The following is a 21,462-nucleotide window of genomic DNA, read 5'->3' on the forward strand; positions in this document are numbered from 1 at the left end:
GGGTTAAATGTTACCTCACCCAACCTCTCATCCGGACTATGGACTGTTTTCCAAATACACTCAGCACCTTCCACGTTATATGACAGTAAGACAGGTCAGTAACAAGAATTTCCTGACAAGACATTTTTTAATCAGATGCAGCAGATACATTGTGTAAGGGCTGTTTACAGAGATATATATACAGCAGACAGACCTATTACTCTGACACTTAAAGGATACAATATTATTATTATTATTATTATTATTATTATTATTGCAACTGCTAGGCCTGCCACTGTACTGTTGTATTGATATCTGATACAACTGGAAATATTTTTAAAAATAAAATATTAATTATAAACTTTATACAGTGTTTTACCTTCTGTTTTCCCAGATTTTCCAGAATTAATTCTGTTCCCCTGAGTAACCCCTAACCCTGACTGACAGACCGAATTACATGCAGCGCTACAGAAGCTAGAGATGTGAATATAAAGTAGCAGGAGTCAGTGACCACTATTTGATATAAATAGGGGGCAGCATAGGGCCTTTCAAAGCAGTGTCACATGCAAAGTGCATTTTCATACCATTTTTCCTTGGTTTGCTGCTTCAGACTGATGATAATGATTGTTAACTGATAATTCTGCAGATTTTCCATCGAACTGTGGTTACCGTGGCAACCACAGTCACATGACACAGGGTGTAGTGAGCAGAGAGGCTGTTCTCTCCATGACAACCCACTTCCTTCCTCTACTGCTGAATAGTTGGGAATCTGTGAGACTGTGTCTGGCAACCATACTTGTTCTCCCTCCAGATATATTTGTGAAATTAGAGAATATGTAGTAGAACAGCAGAAATGACAAGATGCATGCTAAAAACATGAGTGTATCCAGGACTGCCATCAGAAATTGTGGGGTCCGGCACAGACGGATTAGGCAGCCCCCTCCTCCCGCCCTAAAAAAAGTGGAGTGGGTGATAGGCAGAGGCTGACAGGGTGAGGTAGTGGGTGATGGGCAGAGGCATTGCGGTGGGCCCTGGTGCCACCTGTTCCGCCAGGCACCGGCCTCTTCTCTCTCTCTGGGCCCAGGACTCCAGTCCCTTCAGTCCCCCCCTGATGGCAGCACTGTGCATCTGTTATGGCTGGAGGGTGTGCGGTGCACACGGACCTCTGGGTCCATGCCATACTGCACCCATAACCTATACTTACCTCTCTGCCGACGCAATGACCAGTGTAACAACATGCGCAGCAGAGAAATCACCAGGCTCAGCGTGGGTTCTGCACATGTGCACCGGCGAGAGAGGTGGGGCCGCACAGAGACTGTGCACGTGCCATCTCCTTCATTAAAAGGCACCATGGGGCAGATTCAACAGAAAGTGATATTCTTGTTACCACTCGTTACGATTGTTAAATAGTGCTCCAGCCAATCAGCTCCTGTCACATGATAGTTAAGGGCTGATTGGCTGGCGCACCTTTAATCATTCGCAGAGAGTGATAACAAGAATATCACTTGTTGTTAAATCTGCCCCATCATTTAAAATCTATGGGGGATTTGTGCTTTAATACCATTTCCCAAAGAGAACGCGGGATAAGTTAGGGTTAGGCTGCACCGTGGGAGGGTTTGGGTGCGGGGAGGGGCGGTTAGGCACCCCCCTCCGAAGGTTAGGTTGCAGAGGGGGTGGGAAAGGTTAGGCAGTAAGGGGGGAGGTTAGGCTGTGGGTAGGGAGGGGTACGGGATGGGGTACAACACCCCTTACTCCCCCCTGCCGGCATTCTTGCGGTTGGGATCCCAATGACGGTATTTCAAACGCCAGGGTCCGGTGCGCTGGCTTTTCCTACTGAAACCCTTGCAGATAGGTATCATTTGATAGGTTAATATTTTAATTTACAGGTTCATAATGTTTATTGATGAAATGCAGTTTTCAATACACGAGTCAGTTAGGGGTATTCCTGGAAGTGATGATAATGCTTTTATCATGGAAAAGCGTAATAAAGTCTGTTTAATGACCGGATTTTTTGCGACTTTCTAGGCCCATATTAAAGTATTTCATGTGAAATCTGACAGGCTAACGCTATTTTTGATGTTTATTGATAGAATTTTTACTGAAAAGAAAAAAAATATTAATGCAAGAGACCGAACCTTCCTGCGCCGAAGAGCTTACAATCTATACGGAACGAGACCGGTACTTGTTGCTGCCGAACCCGGTGACAAGAGCCAAAGGCTTTCGTTCCGAGTGATGACCTGCACTGAATAAAGCGATGACGGTTATGTGTCCCCTGACTGGCGTGCTGTATCTGTCCCTCATTGATCAGGGGGGCAAAGGTTGCACCTTATCAGCCTGAGCGGCAGTGTGTAAGAGGAGAGAATGTCACAGTATCAGGACAGTCAGACGTCTCGGCATGGCGAGGAGAGCACAGCTGCTGAGCTAGGCATGCCACGAAGGGCTCTGCTGAAGCTGACGTACCCCAGAATCATGCGTTTCCTCCTGCCGCTGGCACTCATCTTCCTCTTCCTGTACTTCAGCTCCACCAAGCTCCGTAAGTAACCAGATCAGAGACCAGGAACGGCGGACTTGCACGGCTATCTGTGTTAGACGAACCTAGTCCCAAACGTGGCGGCCTAAGCCGGGCTGCGGTTGGCAGGGCATGCTGCGACTTCTAGTTCCACACCGGCCGGACATTCACAGGTCGTGGAATAAGTGGATTATACGGAAATATTTGCAATGAAAGACTGGAGGGGTGTATAGGAATTGTTGACATTAGTTCTGTCGACAGTTAAAATGTTGACGCGTTTTGCCGGCGTGGTTGTAATGTGACTTATTGCATTGTGACCGTGTCGGCTTCATAACTTTATGTTTACAGTTAGCGATCATTTAATGGAGGTATATACACACTAGTGGTGAACTTGCTGGCCTCGAACCATTGACTAGTCAGACTGTCCTAATTGCGGGACCCCCAAAGGGTGGGGGTCATAGGACAGCGCGTTGTGGGTGGTTGGGGGGATTAAGGTGGGTTTGGGGTTGTTTGGGTATTTTGTCCCAATTTTGGCTAAAATACTGCTTAAAGGTATGTGACGGTACACCTTCGCCAGGTAGGTGTACCGAAAATGAGCCGGGGAGGTAACCAGGGGTGTGAGAGTGAAGCCATGAGGTGTGATGGTGATTAATGAGATGTGTGGTTAGCTCACGCTTCCTGATGAAGGGGGGGGTCTCCCGGACACTCAGAACGGCGCTGTACGCTCTGACCCGAATCACAACATTAAGCCCTGTCTACTTCTCTGCACACCGAGTGTGATTGCACAACTAGTGCTGTAATCACCAGAGCCTCACTGAGCAGGAGATAACGCACACACATGCAGAGCAGCTTCCAGGTGCAATAACACACTGCAGAGACAGACAGACATACGCAGCGCCACGTCTATCATGCACAGCCAACCCTTATGCCAAAACTAATATGCAGAACCAAACCTAGTGCCAAGACTAATCTGCAGAGCAATACCTGATGCTGAGACTAACATGCAGAGCCATATCTGATACTGAGAGTAATGTGCAGAGCCGTACTTGATGCAGAGCCATATCTGATACTGAGAGTAATGTGCAGAGCCATATCTCATACTGAGAGTAATTTGCAGAGCCATATCTCATACTGAGAGTAATGTGCAGAGCCGTACCTGATACAGAGCCATAGCTGATGCTGAGACCAATGTGCAGAGCCATATCTGATACTGAGAGTAATGTGCAGAGCCATATCTGATACTGAGAGTAATGTGCAGAGCCATATCTGATGCTGAGAGTAATGTGCAGAGCCGTATCTGGTACTGAGAGTAATGTGCAGAGCCATATCTGATACTGAGAGTAAAGTGCAGAGCCATACCTGTTGCTGAAAGTAATGTGCAGAGCCATACCTGATGCTGTAAGTAATGTGCAGAACCGAGCCTAGTGCCAAGACTAATCTGCAGAGCAATACCTGATGCTGAGACTAACATGCAGAGCCATATCTGATACTGAGAGTAATGTGCAGAGCCGTACTTGATGCAGAACCATATCTGATACTGAGAGTAATGTGCAGAGCCATACCTGATGCTGAGACCAATGTGCAGAGCCATATCTGATGCTGAGAGTAATGTGCAGAGCCAACCCTGATGCACAGCCATATTTGCTGCCAGTTATAATGGGACTGAAGTATCAAGCAGATAAAAAAGTAGACAAGTGGAGATGTTGCCCATGGCAACCAATTGGCTTTGAGGTAGAATTTATGAAGCACACCCTATAAAATAATAGGTGGATGCTGATTGGTTACTGTGGGCAACTTCTCCACTCTTTTTGGTGCTTGATACACAGAGAGAGATAAAGTACCAACCAATCAGCTCCTAACTGTCATGTTACAGGCTCTGCTTGAAAAATGACAGGAGCAGACTGGTTGGTACTTTGTGGTCTATTCATGAAGCAGTGAAAAGAGTGGAGAAGTGAGCCTGTGGAGAAGTTGCCGTGGCAACCAATCATCTGCTCCGTACAATTGTATAGTATGCAAATTATGAATGTTACTTCAATGCTGATTGGTTGTCATGGGCAACTTCTCCACACTTTTCACTGCTTCATGAATAGACCCCTTTCTCTCTCTCCGCTTTATCTCTCTCCAAGGCTTAGTAAATAGACCCCTAAGGAGGAATTATATCAAGCCTTGGAGAGAGATAAAGTAGATAAAGTACCATCCAATCAGCTCCTGTCATTTTTCAATTACATCCTGTAACATGGCAGTTAGGAGCTGATTGGCTGATACTTTATCTCCATCTACTTTATCTCTCTCCAAGGCTTGATACATATCCCTCCAGGGGGGAACCACCCATATAATTTTTTTCTTCAAATAACATCCAGTCATGAATGATGGATCACAGTGGGACAGAAGCGCTGTCTCTAGATTTTTTCGCCACTTGAAGTATTGAGAGGTAAAAAACCCGCCCAAAACTATACTTATCAGGACAAACGTATGGGGCTTGAATAATGGCCACCACAGTCTTTCCATGCTAACCCACCCAGCACAAAATGGCCGCCCCTAGAACCAATTATGTAAATTTGCCTTTGTAACGAAAACAAAATGAGATGCGGGAACTGAAAGCAGCACATAAACCCACTGCATCTACACAACGTTACGTGTGGGTGAGGCGGCTCATGTGTGATCTTTTCCTGTCACCCACAGCAGATGCCGACCTACACGACTGCATCATAGACGGCAAGCGGTGCGCGGAGATCCAGAACGACGTCATCGCTAAGCATGAACTGAAAGTAAGTCTATTACCTCTGTGTCCGTGGCCATCATGCGTTTTACAATTCATAGCGCCTTAGAACAAGGGAGGGTGACCGATGCCTAGTACGTTTTCCTGTGCTGGGGATGGGATGGCCCGCCACCTTGACAGACAGAGCTGTCATTCACACCCCAGCCCCGCCTCCGGATCTTGCACAGAAGCTGCCGCTTGTGCGCATTTGCAAAAAACACTGATGGTAAAACCGATGATACCGCATAGAATAGTTATATACAATCAATGGCTTGTGCCACCATCACCAAGACCATCGATGAAGGGCATACCGATGATCTATCTACCCTAGGCTGCAGTTATAGGGCATACGCTGCACAACCCATAGCTATTTATTTTATGAACAGTGATCGCGATACCATAATCCCAAATATTGTCCTTTTACAGCAGGTGGAGGGTGTCGGGTCCATGAAGGAAGAAGCCACCTACATCCGGGTGATAGAGAACTCCATGAGGAACTGCAAGGGGAAGAATTTCCAGATTGGAAAAATGCTGCAGTCGTTTCACAACTGTGTGACGGACGAGCAAGAGATCTTACTGGAGCATTACCTGCATGGGTGGAGGGAGCTGATAAAGTGAGTCTACTCCCCCTGCAGGGTCACACAGAGAGGGGCATTACTAGACATTAGAGGCCCAATAGCAACATTTTTAATGGGCCCTATCCCAATACTTCTAGGGGGGCACCTCTCTCTATAAAGTTTGTCCATGGTTCATATTAATACCCTGGTTAATTTTATACCCGTAATAGTGACCTGGCTAATTTTACACCCCCAATTCATATTGTGTTACACTGTGGTGACCCCTGTTCACATTATGCCACACTGCAGCACCCCATGTTCACAATATGCCACATTGTAATGCCCCCTGTTCACATTATGCCACACTGTAGTGCCCCAGTTTACATTATGCACAATGTAGTGTACCCTGTTCACATTATGCCACACTGTAACGCCCCATGGTCACAATATGCCACAATTTAATACCCCTTGTTCACATTGTCACATTGTAGTGACCCAGTTCACATTATGCCACTTTCTAGTGCCCCCTGTTCACATTATGCCTTATTGCAGTGCCCCTTTTCACATTTTCACCACAATGCAGTGCTCCCTGTTCACAATATGCCACATTGTAGTGCCCCGTTCACATCATGCCACATTGTAGTGCCCCCTGTTTACATTATGCCACATTGTAGTGCCCCCTGTTCACATTATACCACATTGTAGTGCCCCCAGCTCACATTATCCCACACTGTAGTGACCACAGTTTACATTATGCCACATTGTAGTGACCCCAGTGATGGTGTTACAGTGACCAAAAGGCAATGGGGGCCTATTTATTAACAAATGTCAAAATCTGTAATCAAAACAATTTATCAATAAATCTCGGCTAGGTGGCGAAGTGATACTAACTCGGCAGGGTCAATGAGAGCCACAGGGCCTGGGTATTGAAGGGGGAGTAATACAACAAAAGGATAAAAATAACTTGCGCCAAAAACAACTGCAACTCGGAATACCGCTCCCAAAGAGCACCACTCCTTGACACAATATGCAACCAAAAAATAGGACGGCTCCCAAGCGCTGTTGTTATACGTATGTACGAATCTCTTTCTGTCAGACTTCAACAATGTCAATCCTCAGGGAAGAGAAAAGAATATATTCATACATTAAATATATTCGTATATATATCTATTCGCATTGACTGTCCCCAACTGACCTTTGGGCAATGCCCTATGTACACATCAAGGTTTCTTTAAAATCTTCAGAATTCATAACATTAAAAATGGTCTTCTTCTTAACTTATTGGTATATGGCTTACCTTTGGTAAATGCCCTATATGCATCAAAAGGTATCTTTCTTGCACTCCTTCCCCAAAACAGGACTGGAAACGGTCCAGCTATTCTCTTTTCAGGATTAATGGAGCACACCAACAAGAAAGTCCATGCAAAGTTGGGTATAAACCAATTTATTTACATAAAAAAATATATAAAATATTTCCACTATACCACAGGCCACAAAAACCAGAAATAATCTATGTTGGCAGGGTCTACTACACCACACACCCCTCAGATGGAAAAAGTGGGGGGGGGGGGGAGAAATATGAATGGTACAGATGGAGAAAAAGGTTCTATATCCAAAAAATGGCATACAAGTCCTTTACCAATTTCTCCCGGTGAGTGACTCTGTCTGACCTATGGAAAGTGCCAAATTTTACCTTTCCATAAGTCAGACAGAGTCACTCACCGGGAGAAATTGGTAAAGGACTTGTATGCCATTTTTTGGATATAGAACCTTTTTCTCCATCTGTACCATTCATATTTCTCCCCCCCCCCCTTTTTTTTTTTCCATCTGAGGGGTGTGTGGTGTAGTAGACCCTGCCAACATAGATTATTTCTGGTTTTTGTGGCCTGTGGTATAGTGGAAATATTTTATATATTTTTTATATTTTTATGTAAATAAATTGGTTTATACCCAACTTTGCATGGACTTTCTCGTTGGTGTGCTACATTAATCCTGAAAAGAGAATAGCTGGACCGTTTCCAGTCCTGTTTTGGGGAAGGAGTGCAAGAAAGATACCTTTTGATGCATATAGGGCATTTACCAAAGGTAAGCCATATACCAATAAGTTAAGAAGAAGACCATTTTTAATGTTATGAATTCTGAAGATTTTAAAGAAACCTTGATGTGCACATAGGGCATTGCCCAAAGGTCAGTTGGGGACAGTCAATGCGAATAGATATATATACGAATATATTTAAGGTATGAATATATTCTTTTCTCTTCCCTGAGGATTGACATTGTTGAAGTCTGACAGAAAGAGATTCGTACATACGTATAACAACAGCGCTTGGGTGCCGTCCTATTTTTTGGTTGCATATTGAAGGGGGTGTGGCTAAATCAGAAGGCATAGCCATGCCCCTACCAGGAAAATAAACAATAATACTATGTGGGCCATCAAGAAGTGGCATCGTGCACTGCAAAGGGGAATATCTGCCCCCGTCAGCATGTGGCCGAGCCCCTCCGACAGGCCCTGGACCTGGTAATTAGTACTCACTCCCCTCCTCCCAGTAGTAATTTAAGTAGAATAATATGGAGACGCTGGACTAATACTCCATCTCACTTCCCTACAGGTTCATGGACTCAATGGGTACTGTGTTTACTTTCATATCACAAGAGACCCTCTCCAAAATTGACATCCTTCAAGGGTATCTAAATGGCAAGAATGGGAAGAGCTACAGAACGATCAGGTCCATGATAAAACACGAACTGGACAACAGTGTGGTGAACTTCAAGGAGCTGCCATCCAACCAGGTTCCCTCCGGCTGCCGTACCCTGCTACGCATGCACCGGGCCCTCAAGTGGTTGGAAGTTTTCCTCTACAAGGTTGGCACCAGTTCTGAACGAGGCAAGACCTCCGAAATTTGTGCTGAGGCCTACCACAAGACCCTGGCTCACCACCATAGCTGGTTCATCCGGCAAGTGGCTGAGGTGGCTTTCCTGGCCATGCCTACTCTGGAGGAGATGTACAAGGTGGTGTGCGTCCAAGAACACGAAGAAGCTAAAGTTGTCCTCTTGACCACCACAGAAGTCTTAGTCAAAGTCTACAACATTACACAAGAATTCTACAGTGCGAATGATATGTTGGACCTTCCATGAGCGTGGGTTTTGGAGGAGAGATACTTGTTAGCAGAACAGTAATGAGGAATGGAGATAGGTGGTTCACATACGTCCCGTTCCTCTAAGCAATGTAGAAATTGCCCTGTATGAATGCAACAAAGCAGTAAGGGCAATGGATAATTTTGCACTACGATGGACTATTCTCAAGCTCCAAGTGTTTTTGGTTTATCTGTGTAATGGGTACGACGTGCTATGGCTGGCTGTGGAAATGTCTCACTCCATACCTCCCAACCATCCTGATTTTGGTGGGACAGTCTCACCCGCGGACCACAGCGACCCACAACTAGGGAAGGGAAGGTTGGGAGGCCCCCTCTCAACTGCATGCGTGCAGAATCTATTCACAACAGAGAGGGAGTGGGGGCATGTCCAGCAACGCACGGAGCACTAGGCATGCCCCCACCATGATAAAAATTGGGTGTGGGTCCTGTTTCAGTACAAAAGTAGGGAGGTATGCTATAATGTACAAAAGTGATTGTCAGATGTTATAACGCTCTTCCTACTGTAACTTCCTGGGATCACAGAAGCTCCTGTGAAGTTCTGTGATCGGGTAAAGGCCAAGCAAGTCTCAGTAGGCCTAAAAATTAACACTAAGGGGTCCATTACGGCTCATGTTGTCCTGACCCTGAAGCGATGACCTCAAAACTTACCAATTCCAAACGATGACATCATAACGTATTTTCTTTGCAGGAATTTATACTCCCAATTGTCATCCTTGTGCACCCTACAGTCATTATGAAATGAGAAACCGGTTTCCTTTTGTCTTGAGCCAATAAATACAACATATACCGCCATATGGATATACTGTATAATGACAATGGAAATATCTGTTGCCATGAGTTACAGTGGCTTATTGCAGTATTCTCTGCAACAATTTTATAAATAATCCCCATTATTTTCATTTTGTGTAAAACATCTCTAATTATAATTCACCAGTGCAATATATTAGCTTAGTTTTGCTGAAATGTGTTTCCCCCAAGGCTCCATCTCTGCTATATATTGTTTCCTCGTTCATCCAGCTTTGCTTCCAGCCCAAAGACACAGTGTGGGCCAGATAACGGGTGGGCTGGGCCGGGGGACGGAAACACTGCAGTATTGTCTCTGTCCTACTGTAGGTAGCCTTGTCTGTCCTGCTTCCTGGGGCTGCAACAAATGGGCATTAAGGCCGTAAGCAGCAATGCTGTAAAGCAGTCCCGTCATACGCAAGTGCCCCCTGGGGCCACGTTAGCGAACATGTAAATTTTAGGGGGCAGCACCCAATTACCTTATACGTGCAGCTTCATCCGTACACACCATGATGCATTTTAATACAATAAACAGTAGAAAATGGTCTTACAATATTTAGTTATTTTTTCCCGCCAACTGACTTCTAGTATGTGTACACGCGTCGTTTGCTGATGTCAGCGCTGAGTTTTTGGGATGAAGCAATTTTTAACAGGTGATGGCCTCTTGTTCTTGACCTCTGGGCTGTTTTGTCAGCTTCACTTGCAAAAAAAAAAAAAAGAGTGTTTGGCACAGGTATGTACTAAGAAACATTGCAAGGATTTTCACTGCAAGGAGCAAATTTGCACCTTTTTTGGCAAAACTGTGCTGTACTTAAAGGAAGAAGGGGGGACAAACAGATACAAGTGGGAGAGATAAAATACCAACCAATCAGCTCCTCTCCGTCATATTACAGGCTGTGTTTGAAAAATTACAAGTTAGGAGCTGATTGGCTGGTACTTTTCCACTTTATTTATATTTTACATTTCACTGTAAAAAAACCAAACAGAAATCCACTCTCTCTGGACTGTTAAAAACAAAGTTTACTACTGCTTCTTTTTTAATTGAGAAGGAGTTGGCCTTAGCTGGACAAAGTCACATGCCGTTGCTGCTCCAAACTCCCCAGGGGCGGATCCGGAGGGTGGGCAATCAGGGCGATAACCGCACTCCCATGATAACAGGAGTCAGGGGAGGCTACAACAGTCCTTGCTTTCCCCCTGCCTGATGTGCCACATATTAAGGAGGAGGGTATGGGGTACTATAAATACCTGCATTTTGCCACTTTAATAGGAACCCCTTGAGTCCAGCGCCCCCTCTTTGTACTATTGGGAAAGGCTGCATGTTATACTAACCTGTTCTCCTATCTGCTTTCATTCTGTGTCATTCCTTTGCATCCAATATCATCTGGCTTTACTAGTAGGAAATATATATTTTACCAAGTTAACATCTTACTGCCTATCTGTCTTCTTTAAGTCCAGAGCCATCCGCTAGTATTAGAACCACACAGAGGTTTGTCAGACAGGTCAGTGGTGTGTGATGAAGAACAGAAGCATCGGATTTAACCCTTACTCATTACACAGCCCATTTCATATTGGCTGTAGGCGTTTCAGCTGCAGCGCCGGCCAGCCGCAAATACGTTTGCAACTCACTCCCCATCAAATGATGTTTCCAGTCTGTGCATAGCCCAGGACCTACTCCTACAGCGCGATACACACAGGCTGATCTGACGTCACCCACCCGCCCTGAAAACGCTTGGGAACGCCTGCGTTTTTCCTGACACGCCCAGAAAACGGGCAGTTACCCCCCCCCCACCCAAAACGTCCGCTTCCTGTCAATCAGCCCGTGTACGCTAAGCGATCAAAATAAAAACAGGATTTTTTTTGCAGTTAGGCCTCGCACCTGCGCATTACGAGCCGTACAATCCCCAATTTGCACCCTTACCCACACACAACGGAGGGAGCCTCATGCCGGATGAACTAGTATCTGCTCTATAAGAATTCGGAGCTGGAGACAGCGCCGAGACATCACCCGTCCTAGGGACTAATTCAGAACCTGATCGCAGCGCAGCGAAAAAACCTAGCGTGCGATCCGGTGTGAATGACCCCCCTACAGTAGCTCACTAGAGAGGGGCTGCTGGCTGCAACTGCTGTGCGTATTGTGCGTCTGCTGAAGATCGCGCAGCCCCGGGGGAATACAGAACACGCGCTCAACTACAACGTATTCCCTCTCATGTGCAGACTGTCAGCTTGTTGTGTTATGTGCTTAGCTAGCAAACCGTTCAATTACTGCAGCTGCTCTCACATTTCCCAGTGCTCAGCGTGTTTCTCCTCAATGACACACATTACAGCCGGCCAGGAAGATAAAGCGACGCTCCTCACTGACTGAAGGTCGACACATGGCTAGGTCGACACACAAAAGGTCCACACAGTTTTTTTGGGGGGTTCAGAACCTCTTTCAAGTTGTTTATAAACCTTGCGTTACAATAGTCGGTGGTCCCAGATGGAAATCCGGGTCAAGGACCCCCCCCCCATAAAAACGGTGTCAACTTTTGTGTAATGTGTCGACTTTCAGACAGTGTCAACCTACTTACTGTCAAACTTCGGCGGTCGAACTAGACAGGGTCAACCTAATGACCCACACCATACTAAAGTACCTCAGGACTGCTGACTATCTACTCGTACTGTATACTGAATAAGTGACACAGAAGCAGAATTTTCCTGTCAGTAAGAGAAGAGTAGAGGTCAGTAAATGACACACTGCGCAGAAAGAGGCCGTTTCAGGCCTTGAATTGCAGCGGCATCTGCACAAAGTGGCAAACGGGCGACCGCCAACAAGCGCTGCTGCGGGGGGGGGGGGGGCGCTGCGTCCACCTTTGGGTCAGCCCTCGTGTCCGTGGTGTTACTGGGGTCAGTGACGAACTAAGTGTTGAAAAGCCCCCACCCCCAGCCAATGCCTGTGATGCGCACGGCTGGAATGGGGGACGTGGCCTAATTTGAAGGGCGTGGCATCGCGGCAGGCCTCGTTTTTATCATTCCTGGAGACACTGGGCTGCCGACACTGCCAGCTCCTGCCTTAGGGATGGCCATCGGTACACTCACTATCGATGCTTGCCATCGATGGTAAACCTGTTAGTGACCATCACCAAACCATACAATGGAGGACCATCGATGGTTTAATTTACCGATGGTCATCCCTGCTCAGCACGTTTATGTACGCCTCTGAATCAAGCCATGTATTACTACTACACAACTCCTCAACACATTTGTTGTTAAACTCACCGTGTAGCCTTTATTCTATTTCTATGAAGACGCCCCCTACCCGGGCGGTGGGGGTCCTCAGAAATTACCATAGGTGATTGCGGGGGAGATTCCTCTAGCACAGCCGTGGAATAATGGCAGCTGACCGGCCGCTACGTTATCCCTCTCCGAGGCTCGATACAGCACCCCCTGTATGAGAAATAACAGCATGCATTACACGGGTTCTGTGGCTGATTAAAACCAGGTGAAATGCAGGTTGGAACTGAGGACCCTGGATTAAAGGGACGATTATATGGCAAGCCTACATGCAGTGACCAGACCCTGAGAGCATCTGGCTGCCTACTGATTCGGAAAACTACGTTTCCCAGCATGCTTCAGGCCAGGAAGGAAGCAGCGTGGGCCGGGGGTTCAGCTGCCGCTGTCAGTAGTACTATTGTCCGGCCTCTCGTATGGCTTTTTATAGAGCAGGAGGCTGATGGGGGTTGGCAGATGGAAAGCAGCCAGTGACACAGGATGCCCTGCACTGGGACTGTGGCTAATTAATCTGCAAAAGGGGGGGCGGCGGGGAGAGCATTATTCTTGCATTACTGTGCAGGTGGCTAGTGCAGCAGCGGCATCTCATCCTCCGACTGCTCGAGGTTTAAATCCCCTTGATGCAGCACCCAGCAAATCCCTGGAGAGAAGATATCGAGGCAGCTGCATCTGGATCTATCTGCTGACACTGACAGAACCCAGCAAGGACACTGTAGAGAGACGTCTAATGAGCCCCACTGGGCAGTGCGTTGAAAAAAAAAAAATTGTGCGTGCGATTGTTTCGGATTTCCGGTTCCGGGGCCGGTCGATTCCACGCCAGACCCTATGATGGGGTTTTACCCGCCAGCGCTACCAAAAGGGCGTAACACCTCTATCTGCACCCGAGAAGTCACTCTGCTCATTTGCGCGGACCTGTGTCGCCGGCCTGTTTTACACGCGAAGGGATGCGCCAATGTGTAACTAAAACAGAGACGATTGCTGCAGGATATTTTAACTTAACTCTATTTATTATTTATTACTTTGGGGAAAAGAGAAAAAAAAGCTGACATTTAATAACATTTAGCCCCCATGGGCAGACCGCTCACAAAGAAGTAGAACATTTGCAAGGAAGACCATTTTAACATCTTGAGACAGACCTTGGAAATCCTCGAATAAGGTCTGCCGGAGGCCGCAGCAGCTACGATGGAGCGCCAGCGGGCCGAGATGCTGATAAAAATAGCGCGGGTGCGCCTCGAGTGCGGGAGGACGGGCGATGCGCTGAATTACCTCTACCAGGCCCAAAGCCTTTACCCCACACGGGCCGCAGCTGCCCTGATTCAGGCCATTCGGGGTGGTTACCTGGAGACTGACAGAGCCTACTTCCAACCAACCCATGACCACTATGAAGAGAGCGAGTACTGGGCCAACCACAACCATTATGCGGGTTGCGGGAACTGCAGCAGACCATCTTGGCAAGAAGAAGAAGAAGAAGAAGATGACGAGGATGAGAATGAAGAGGAGGCGGAGCGGGAAGAAGAAGAGGAGAGAGTGACGCAAGGCTTTGACGACAGTGAGGATTATTACAGCATCCTGGGAGTCAGGAGGAATTCCAGTGAGGAGATGATCCGGAAGTCTTATCGGAAACTGGCGCTGCGCTACCACCCTGACAAGAACAGTTCCCCGGGGGCCACGGAAGCCTTCAAGGTGAATATGGGCGGTGAGGTAACGGGAGTGTGGGTGATTGGCGGTGGAAGGGGGTTTATGTATAGATGATGTGATAAGGCAGGCCCTAGGCCCATCTCTCCAAAGCTTAGGGGCCACGGGGTACGCTACAGGGGCCAGAACATTTGGGAAGGAAAAATATGAGTCACATAAAGAAGTTTAGGTGGCGCAGCGATGCCAGGGGGAGCGTGCATGGGTAAGTAACAGTGTCTGCCACTGTTTTATATATATATATATATATATATATATATATATATAACTATTCATTCATGATATATACTGTACCGCATGTCTACACAGCTTCCTACCCACCAACCAGCAATATACATATTATTATTATTATTATTATTATTATTATTATTATTAGTATGATACAGGACCTTGGGTTCAGTATGATTTACCGACGGACACAATACCGACAGCTATTGACCGACAGTCAAAAAACCGACATGGTCAAAATACCGACATTCAGTATGCCGACGTGTTCAAAATGCCGACATAGTCAGAATAGCGACATTTCTAAATACCGCCATGAGTTTTTCTGTTTTTTTTTGCGCGCACACAGTGTTTCATTGCACTGGGATGGTAAAGTATGAACAAGTCTGTTTTGGGGCAAAAAGTCCTTAAAAATGCATATCGGCACTTTGATATGTCGGCATTTCAAATGTGGGTATTCTGACTGTGTCGGCATGTTGAATATGTAGGTATAATGAATGTCGGTATTTTGACCTTCGGTCAATGGCTGTCGGGATTCTGACCGTCGGTAGTATCCGTCGGTAAATCAGCTGCTACCCCAGGACCTTGACCAACAGCTTTTATACAGCGGAGTCCCAATGGTACCTTCCCGATTCCTACAGCGACTGACGTTTCTATAATGGGTGCAATGTGTGCGGTGCATGAGGGTCCCTGAGTCCAGCAGGGGGCCCACGTCGCACACACCGCACACATGTTTTATTACTTACTTTTCGGGGGCCCGCAAAAATCACCCCCAAAATGGCTGCTATGTAAGCGCAGTAGTGATTAGTCTCCAGAACATGGCGGGCGCCACGTTTCCTGGAGACCTGCGCATGTGCAGTCAGGTCGCTACTGCGCATGCGTATGCACCGCAAAGCGCAGGCGCGTCGCACGGGTACAAAGCGGATCGTTGCTGAGCGATTGATTGTATGAAGAATCCATTCGCACGGCCGATCGCAAGGAGAGTGACAGGAAGAAGGCGTTTGTGGGTGGCAACTGACCGTTTCCTGGTAGTGGTTGGAAAAAAGCAGGCGTGTCCAGGCGTTTGCAGGGCGGGTGTCTGACGTCAGTTCCGGCCCCGGACAGGCTGAAGTGATCGCAGCGTCTGAGTAAGTTCTGGGCAACTCAGAAACTGCACAAACTATCTTTTGTACCGCTCGGCTGCACATGCGTTCGCACACTTGCACAGCTAATATACACTCCCCTGTGGGCGGTGACTATGCGTTTGCACGGCTGCAAAAAGTAGCTAGCGAGCGATCAACTCGGAATGACCCCCTATGTCTGCTAGATCATAGTATGAATACATAAGGTACAGCTGCCAAATTACCAGGGTGGGGGGCAGCCCCTGGGGCTACATGAGGAAGTGAGGGGCAGACGTTGCTGCTGAGCCTTCACTATAAGATCAGTCTGACCTTGTCTTATGTGTGTCAGGTTGTAGTAATGCCGTTACTTACACAATATGGAATACAATTAGGGAGAGCCAGGATGGAGAGGACTCAGGAATACTGGAGTACAGAAAGCTGAGCAGCAGCACAGGGCCAGACAGCAGCAGCACAGGGCCAGACAGCAGGTGCACAGGGCCAGACAGCAGCACAGGGCCAGACAGCAGCACAGGGCCAGATAGCAGCAGCCCAGAGCCAGACAGCAAGTGCACAGGGCCAGGCAGCAGCACAGGGCCAGATAGCAGCAGCACAGGGCCAGACAGCAGGTGCACAGGGCCAGACAGCAGCACAGGGCCAGACAGCAGCACAGAGCCAGACAGCAGCACAGAGCCAGATAGCAGCACAGGGCCAGACAGCAGCACAGAGCCAGATAGCAGCACAGGGCCAGACAGCAGCACAGGGCCAGACAGCAGCACAGAGCCAGATAGCAGCACAGGGCCAGATAGCAGCACAGGGCCAGACAGCAGCACAGGGCCAGACAGCAGCACAGGGCCAGATAGCAGGTGCACAGGGCCAGATAGCAGCAGCACAGGGCCAGATAGCAGCAGCCCAGAGCCAGACAGCAAGTGCACAGGGCCAGACAGCAGCACAGGGCCAGACAGCAGCACAGGGCCAGATAGCAGCACAGGGCCAGATAGCAGCACAGGGCCAGCAGCACAGGGCCAGACAGCAGCACAGGGCCAGATAGCAGGTGCACAGGGCCAGATAGCAGCAGCACAGGGCCAGATAGCAGCAGCCCAGAGTCAGACAGCAAGTGCACAGGGCCACACAGCAGCACAGGGCCAGATAGCAGCCCAGAGCCAGACAGCAAGTGCACAGGGCCAGACAGCAGCACAGGGACAGACAGCAGGTGCACAGGGCCAGACAGCAGCACAGGGCCAGATAGCAGCAGCACAGAGCCAGGCAGCAGGTGCACAGGGACAGATAGCAGCACAGGGCCAGATAGCAGCAGCACAGAGCCAAACAGCAAGTGCACAGGGCCAGACAGCAGCACAGGGCCAGATAGCAGCAGCAAAGCGCCAGACAGCAGGTGCACAGGGCCAGACGGCAGCACAGGGCCAGATAGCAGCAGCACAGAACCAAACAACAGCAGCACAGGGCCAGATAGCAGGTGCACAGGACCAGACAGCAGCAGCACAGGTCCAGACACCAGGTGCACAGGACCAGACAGCAGCACGGGGCCAGATAGCAGCAGCCCAGAGCCAGACAGCAGGTGCACAGGGACAGACAGCAGCACAGGGCCAGATAGCAGGTGCACAGGGCCAGACAGCAGCACAGGGCCAGATAGCAGCACAGGGCCAGATAGCAGCACAGGGCCAGACAGCAGCAGCACAGGGCCAGACAGCAGTAGCAGCAGCACAGGGCCAGACAGCAGCAGCACAGGGACAGACAGCCGTTGCACATGGCCAGACAGCAGCACAGGGCCAGATAGCAGCAGTACAGAGCCAAACAGCAAGTGCACAGGGCCAGACAGCAGCACAGGGCCAGACAGCAGGTGCACAGGGCCAGACAACAGCACAGGGCCAGATAGCAGCAGCACAGAGCCAAACAGCAAGTGCACAGGGCCAGACAGCAGGTGCACAGGGCCAAACAGCAGCACAGGGCCAGATAGCAGCAGCACAGAGCCAGGCAGCAGGTGCACAGGGCCAGACAGCAGCACAGGGCCAGATAGCAGCAGCAAAGAGCCAGACAGCAGGTGCACAGGGCCAGATAGCAGCACAGGGACAGACAGCAGGTGCACAGGGCCAGACAGCAGCACAGGGCCAGATAGCAGCAGCACAGAGCCAAACAGCAAGTGCACAGGGCCAGATAGCAGCAGCAAAGAGCCAGACAGCACGTGCACAGGGCCAGAGAGCAGCAGCACAGAGCCAGACAGCAGGTGCACAGGGCCAGACAGCAGCACAGGGACAGATAGCAGCAGCACAGAGCCAGACGACAGGTGCACAGGGCCAGACAGCAGGTGCACAGGGCCAGACAGCAGCAGCACAGGACCAGAAGAAGCAGCAGCACAGGGCCAGATAGCAGCAGCACAGAGCCAGACAGCAAGTGCACAGGGCCAGACAGCAGCACAGGGCCAGATAGCAGCAGATAGCAGCAGCACAGAACCAGACAACAGCAGCACAGGGCCAGACAGCAGGTGCACAGGGCAAGACAGCAGCACAGGGTCAGACAGCAGGTGCACAGGGCAAGACAGCAGCACAGGGCCAGATAGCAGCAGCAAAGAGCCAGACAGCAGGTGCACAGGGCCAGATAGCAGCACAGGGACAGACAGCAGGTGCACAGGGCCAGACAGCAGCACAGGGCCAGATAGCAGCAGCACAGAGCCAAACAGCAAGTGCACAGGGCCAGATAGCAGCAGCAAAGAGCCAGACAGCACGTGCACAGGGCCAAAGAGCAGCAGCACAGAGCCAGACAGCAGGTGCACAGGGCCAGACAGCAGCACAGGGACAGATAGCAGCAGCAGCAGCAGCAGCACAGAGCCAGACGACAGGTGCACAGGGCCAGACAGCAGGTGCACAGGGCCAGACAGCAGCAGCACAGGACCAGAAGCAGCAGCAGCAGCACAGGGCCAGATAGCAGCAGCACAGAGCCAGACAGCAAGTGCACAGGGCCAGACAGCAGCACAGGGCCAGATAGCAGCAGCACAGAACCAGACAACAGCAGCACAGGGCCAGATAGCAGGTGCACAGGACCAGACAGCAGCAGCACAGGTCCAGACAGCAGGTGCACAGGGTCAGACAGCAGGTGCACAGGGCAAGACAGCAGCACAGGACCAGACAGCAGGTGCACAGGGCCAGACAGCAGCGGCACAGGGCCAGACAGCAGCAGCACAGGGCCAGACAGCAGACAGAAGCTGAAGTACTGAGCCAGACAGCAGGTAAACAGGGCCAGATAGCAGCAGCACAAAGCCAGATAGCAGCAGTACAAGGTCAGACAGAAGCAGCACAGGGCCAGACAGCAGGTGCACAGGGTCAGACAGCAGCAGCACAGAGCCAGACAGCAGGTGCACAAGGAAAGACAGCAGCACAGGACCAGACAGCAGGTGCACAGGGCAAGACAGCAGCACAGGACCAGACAGCAGGTACATAAAACCAGACAGCAGGTGCACAGGGCCAGACAGCAACAGCAGCACAAGGCCAGGCAGCAGGTGCACAGGGCCAGACAGTGGGTGCACAGGATCAGACAGCAGCAGAAGCAGCACAGGGCCAGGTAGCAGGTGCACAGGGCCAAACAGCAGCAGCACAAAACCAGACAGCAGCAGCACAGGGCCAGACAGCAGCAGCACAGGGCCAGACAGCAGCAGCACAGGGACAGACAGCAGGTGCACAGGTCCAGACAGCAGCACAGGGCCAGACAGCAGGTGCAAAGGGCCAGACAGCAGCACAGGGCCAGATAGCAGCAGCAAAGAGCCAGACAGCAGGTGCACAGGGCCAGACAGCAGCACAGGGACAGACAGCAGGTGCACAGGGCCAGAAAGCAGCACAGGGCCAGATAGCAGCAGCACAGAGCCAAACAGCAAGTGCACAGGGCCAGATAGCAGCAGCAAAGAGCCAGACAGCACGTGCACAGGGCCAGAGAGCAGCAGCACAGAGCCAGACAGCAGGTGCACAGGGCCAGACAGCAGCACAGGGACAGATAGCAGCAGCAGCAGCACAGAGCCAGACGACAGGTGCACAGGGCCAGACAGCAGGTGCACAGGGCCAGACAGCAGCAGCACAGGACCAGAAGAAGCAGCAGCACAGGGCCAGATAGCAGCAGCACAGAGCCAGACAGCAAGTGCACAGGGCCAGACAGCAGCACAGGGACAGATAGCAGCAGCAGCAGCAGCACCACAGAGCCAGACGACAGGTGCACAGGGCCAAACAGCAGGTGCACAGGGCCAGACAGCAGCAGCACAGGACCAGAAGAAGCAGCAGCACAGGGCCAGACAGCAAGTGCACAGGGCCAGACAGCAGCACAGGGCCAGATAGCAGCAGCACAGAACCAGACAACAGCAGCACAGGGCCAGATAGCAGGTGCACAGGACCAGACAGCAGCAGCACAGGTCCAGACAGCAGGTGCACAGGGTCAGACAGCAGGTGCACAGGGCAAGACAGCAGCACAGGACCAGACAGCAGGTACACAGGGCCAGACAGCAGCGGCACAGGGCCAGACAGCAGCAGCACAGGGCCAGACAGAAGCTTAAGTACTGAGCCAGACAGCAGGTAAACAGGGCCAGATAGCAGCAGCACAAGGCCAGATAGCAGCAGTACAAAGTCAGACAGAAGCAGCACAGGGCCAGACAGCAGGTGCACAGGGTCAGACAGCAGCAGCACAGAGCCAGACAGCAGGTGCACAAGGAAAGACAGCAGCACAGGACCAGACAGCAGGTGCACAGGGCAAGACAGCAGCACAGGACCAGACAGCAGGTACATAAAACCAGACAGCAGGTGCACAGGGCCAGACAGCAACAGCAGCACAAGGCCAGGCAGCAGGTGCACAGGGCCAGACAGTGGGTGCACAGGATCAGACAGCAGCAGAAGCAGCACAGGGCCAGGTAGCAGGTGCACAGGGCCAAACAGCAGCAGCACAAAACCAGACAGCAGCAGCACAGGGCCAGACAGCAGCAGCACAGGGCCAGACAGCAGCAGCACAGGGACAGACAGCAGGTGCACAGGTCCAGACAGCAGCACAGGGCCAGACAGCAGGTGCACAGGGCCAGACAGCAGTAGCAGCAGCACAGGGCCAGACAGCAGCAGCACAGGGACAGACAGCAGGTGCACAGGACCAGACAGCAGCACAGGGCCAGATAGCAGCAGTACAGAGCCAAACAGCAAGTGCACAGGGCCACACAGCAGCACAGGGCCAGATAGCAGCAGCACAGGGCCAGACAGCAGGTGCACAGGGCCAGACAGCAGCACAGGGCCAGATAGCAGCAGCAAAGAGCCAGACAGCAGGTGCACAGGGCCAGATAGCAAGTGCACAGGGGCAGAGAGCAGCACAGGGCCAGACAGCAGGTGCACAGGGCCAGACAGAAGCACAGGGCCAGATAGCAGTAGCCCAGAGCCAGACAGCAGGTGCACAGGGCCAGACAGCA

At 50.3% G+C, this 21,462-nt stretch overlaps 2 protein-coding genes across 3 annotated transcripts in view; both read left to right on the plus strand.

Moving 5' to 3' along the window:
• Positions 1–2,164: 2,164 nt before the first annotated feature.
• On the plus strand, positions 2,165–10,294 carry GLTPD2 (glycolipid transfer protein domain containing 2). Of its 2 annotated transcripts, none has more exons than XM_063930765.1 (4): positions 2,165–2,512; positions 5,171–5,256; positions 5,673–5,860; positions 8,413–10,294. In XM_063930765.1, exons 1-4 carry the CDS (start codon positions 2,341–2,343, stop codon positions 8,936–8,938), a joined length of 972 nt encoding a protein of 323 aa, XP_063786835.1. In that variant the 5' UTR covers positions 2,165–2,340; the 3' UTR covers positions 8,939–10,294. The 2 variants fall into 2 exon arrangements, with proteins under 2 accessions (XP_063786835.1, XP_063786836.1); XM_063930766.1 differs by having other exon boundaries at positions 5,174–5,256.
• Positions 10,295–13,365: 3,071 nt separating this feature from the next.
• The window catches only part of LOC134935912 (dnaJ homolog subfamily C member 18-like), a 29,672-nt gene continuing 21,575 nt past the window's right edge, over positions 13,366–21,462 (plus strand). The window contains exon 1 of the mRNA XM_063930764.1: positions 13,366–14,691. Within this exon, the coding sequence (XP_063786834.1) occupies positions 14,191–14,691 (501 nt within the window). The 5' untranslated portion in view covers positions 13,366–14,190. The remainder of the gene's footprint in view (positions 14,692–21,462) is intronic.

The sequence above is a fragment of the Pseudophryne corroboree genome, chromosome 6, assembly GCF_028390025.1.
Source record: "Pseudophryne corroboree isolate aPseCor3 chromosome 6, aPseCor3.hap2, whole genome shotgun sequence".
Taxonomy (NCBI): domain Eukaryota; kingdom Metazoa; phylum Chordata; class Amphibia; order Anura; family Myobatrachidae; genus Pseudophryne; species Pseudophryne corroboree.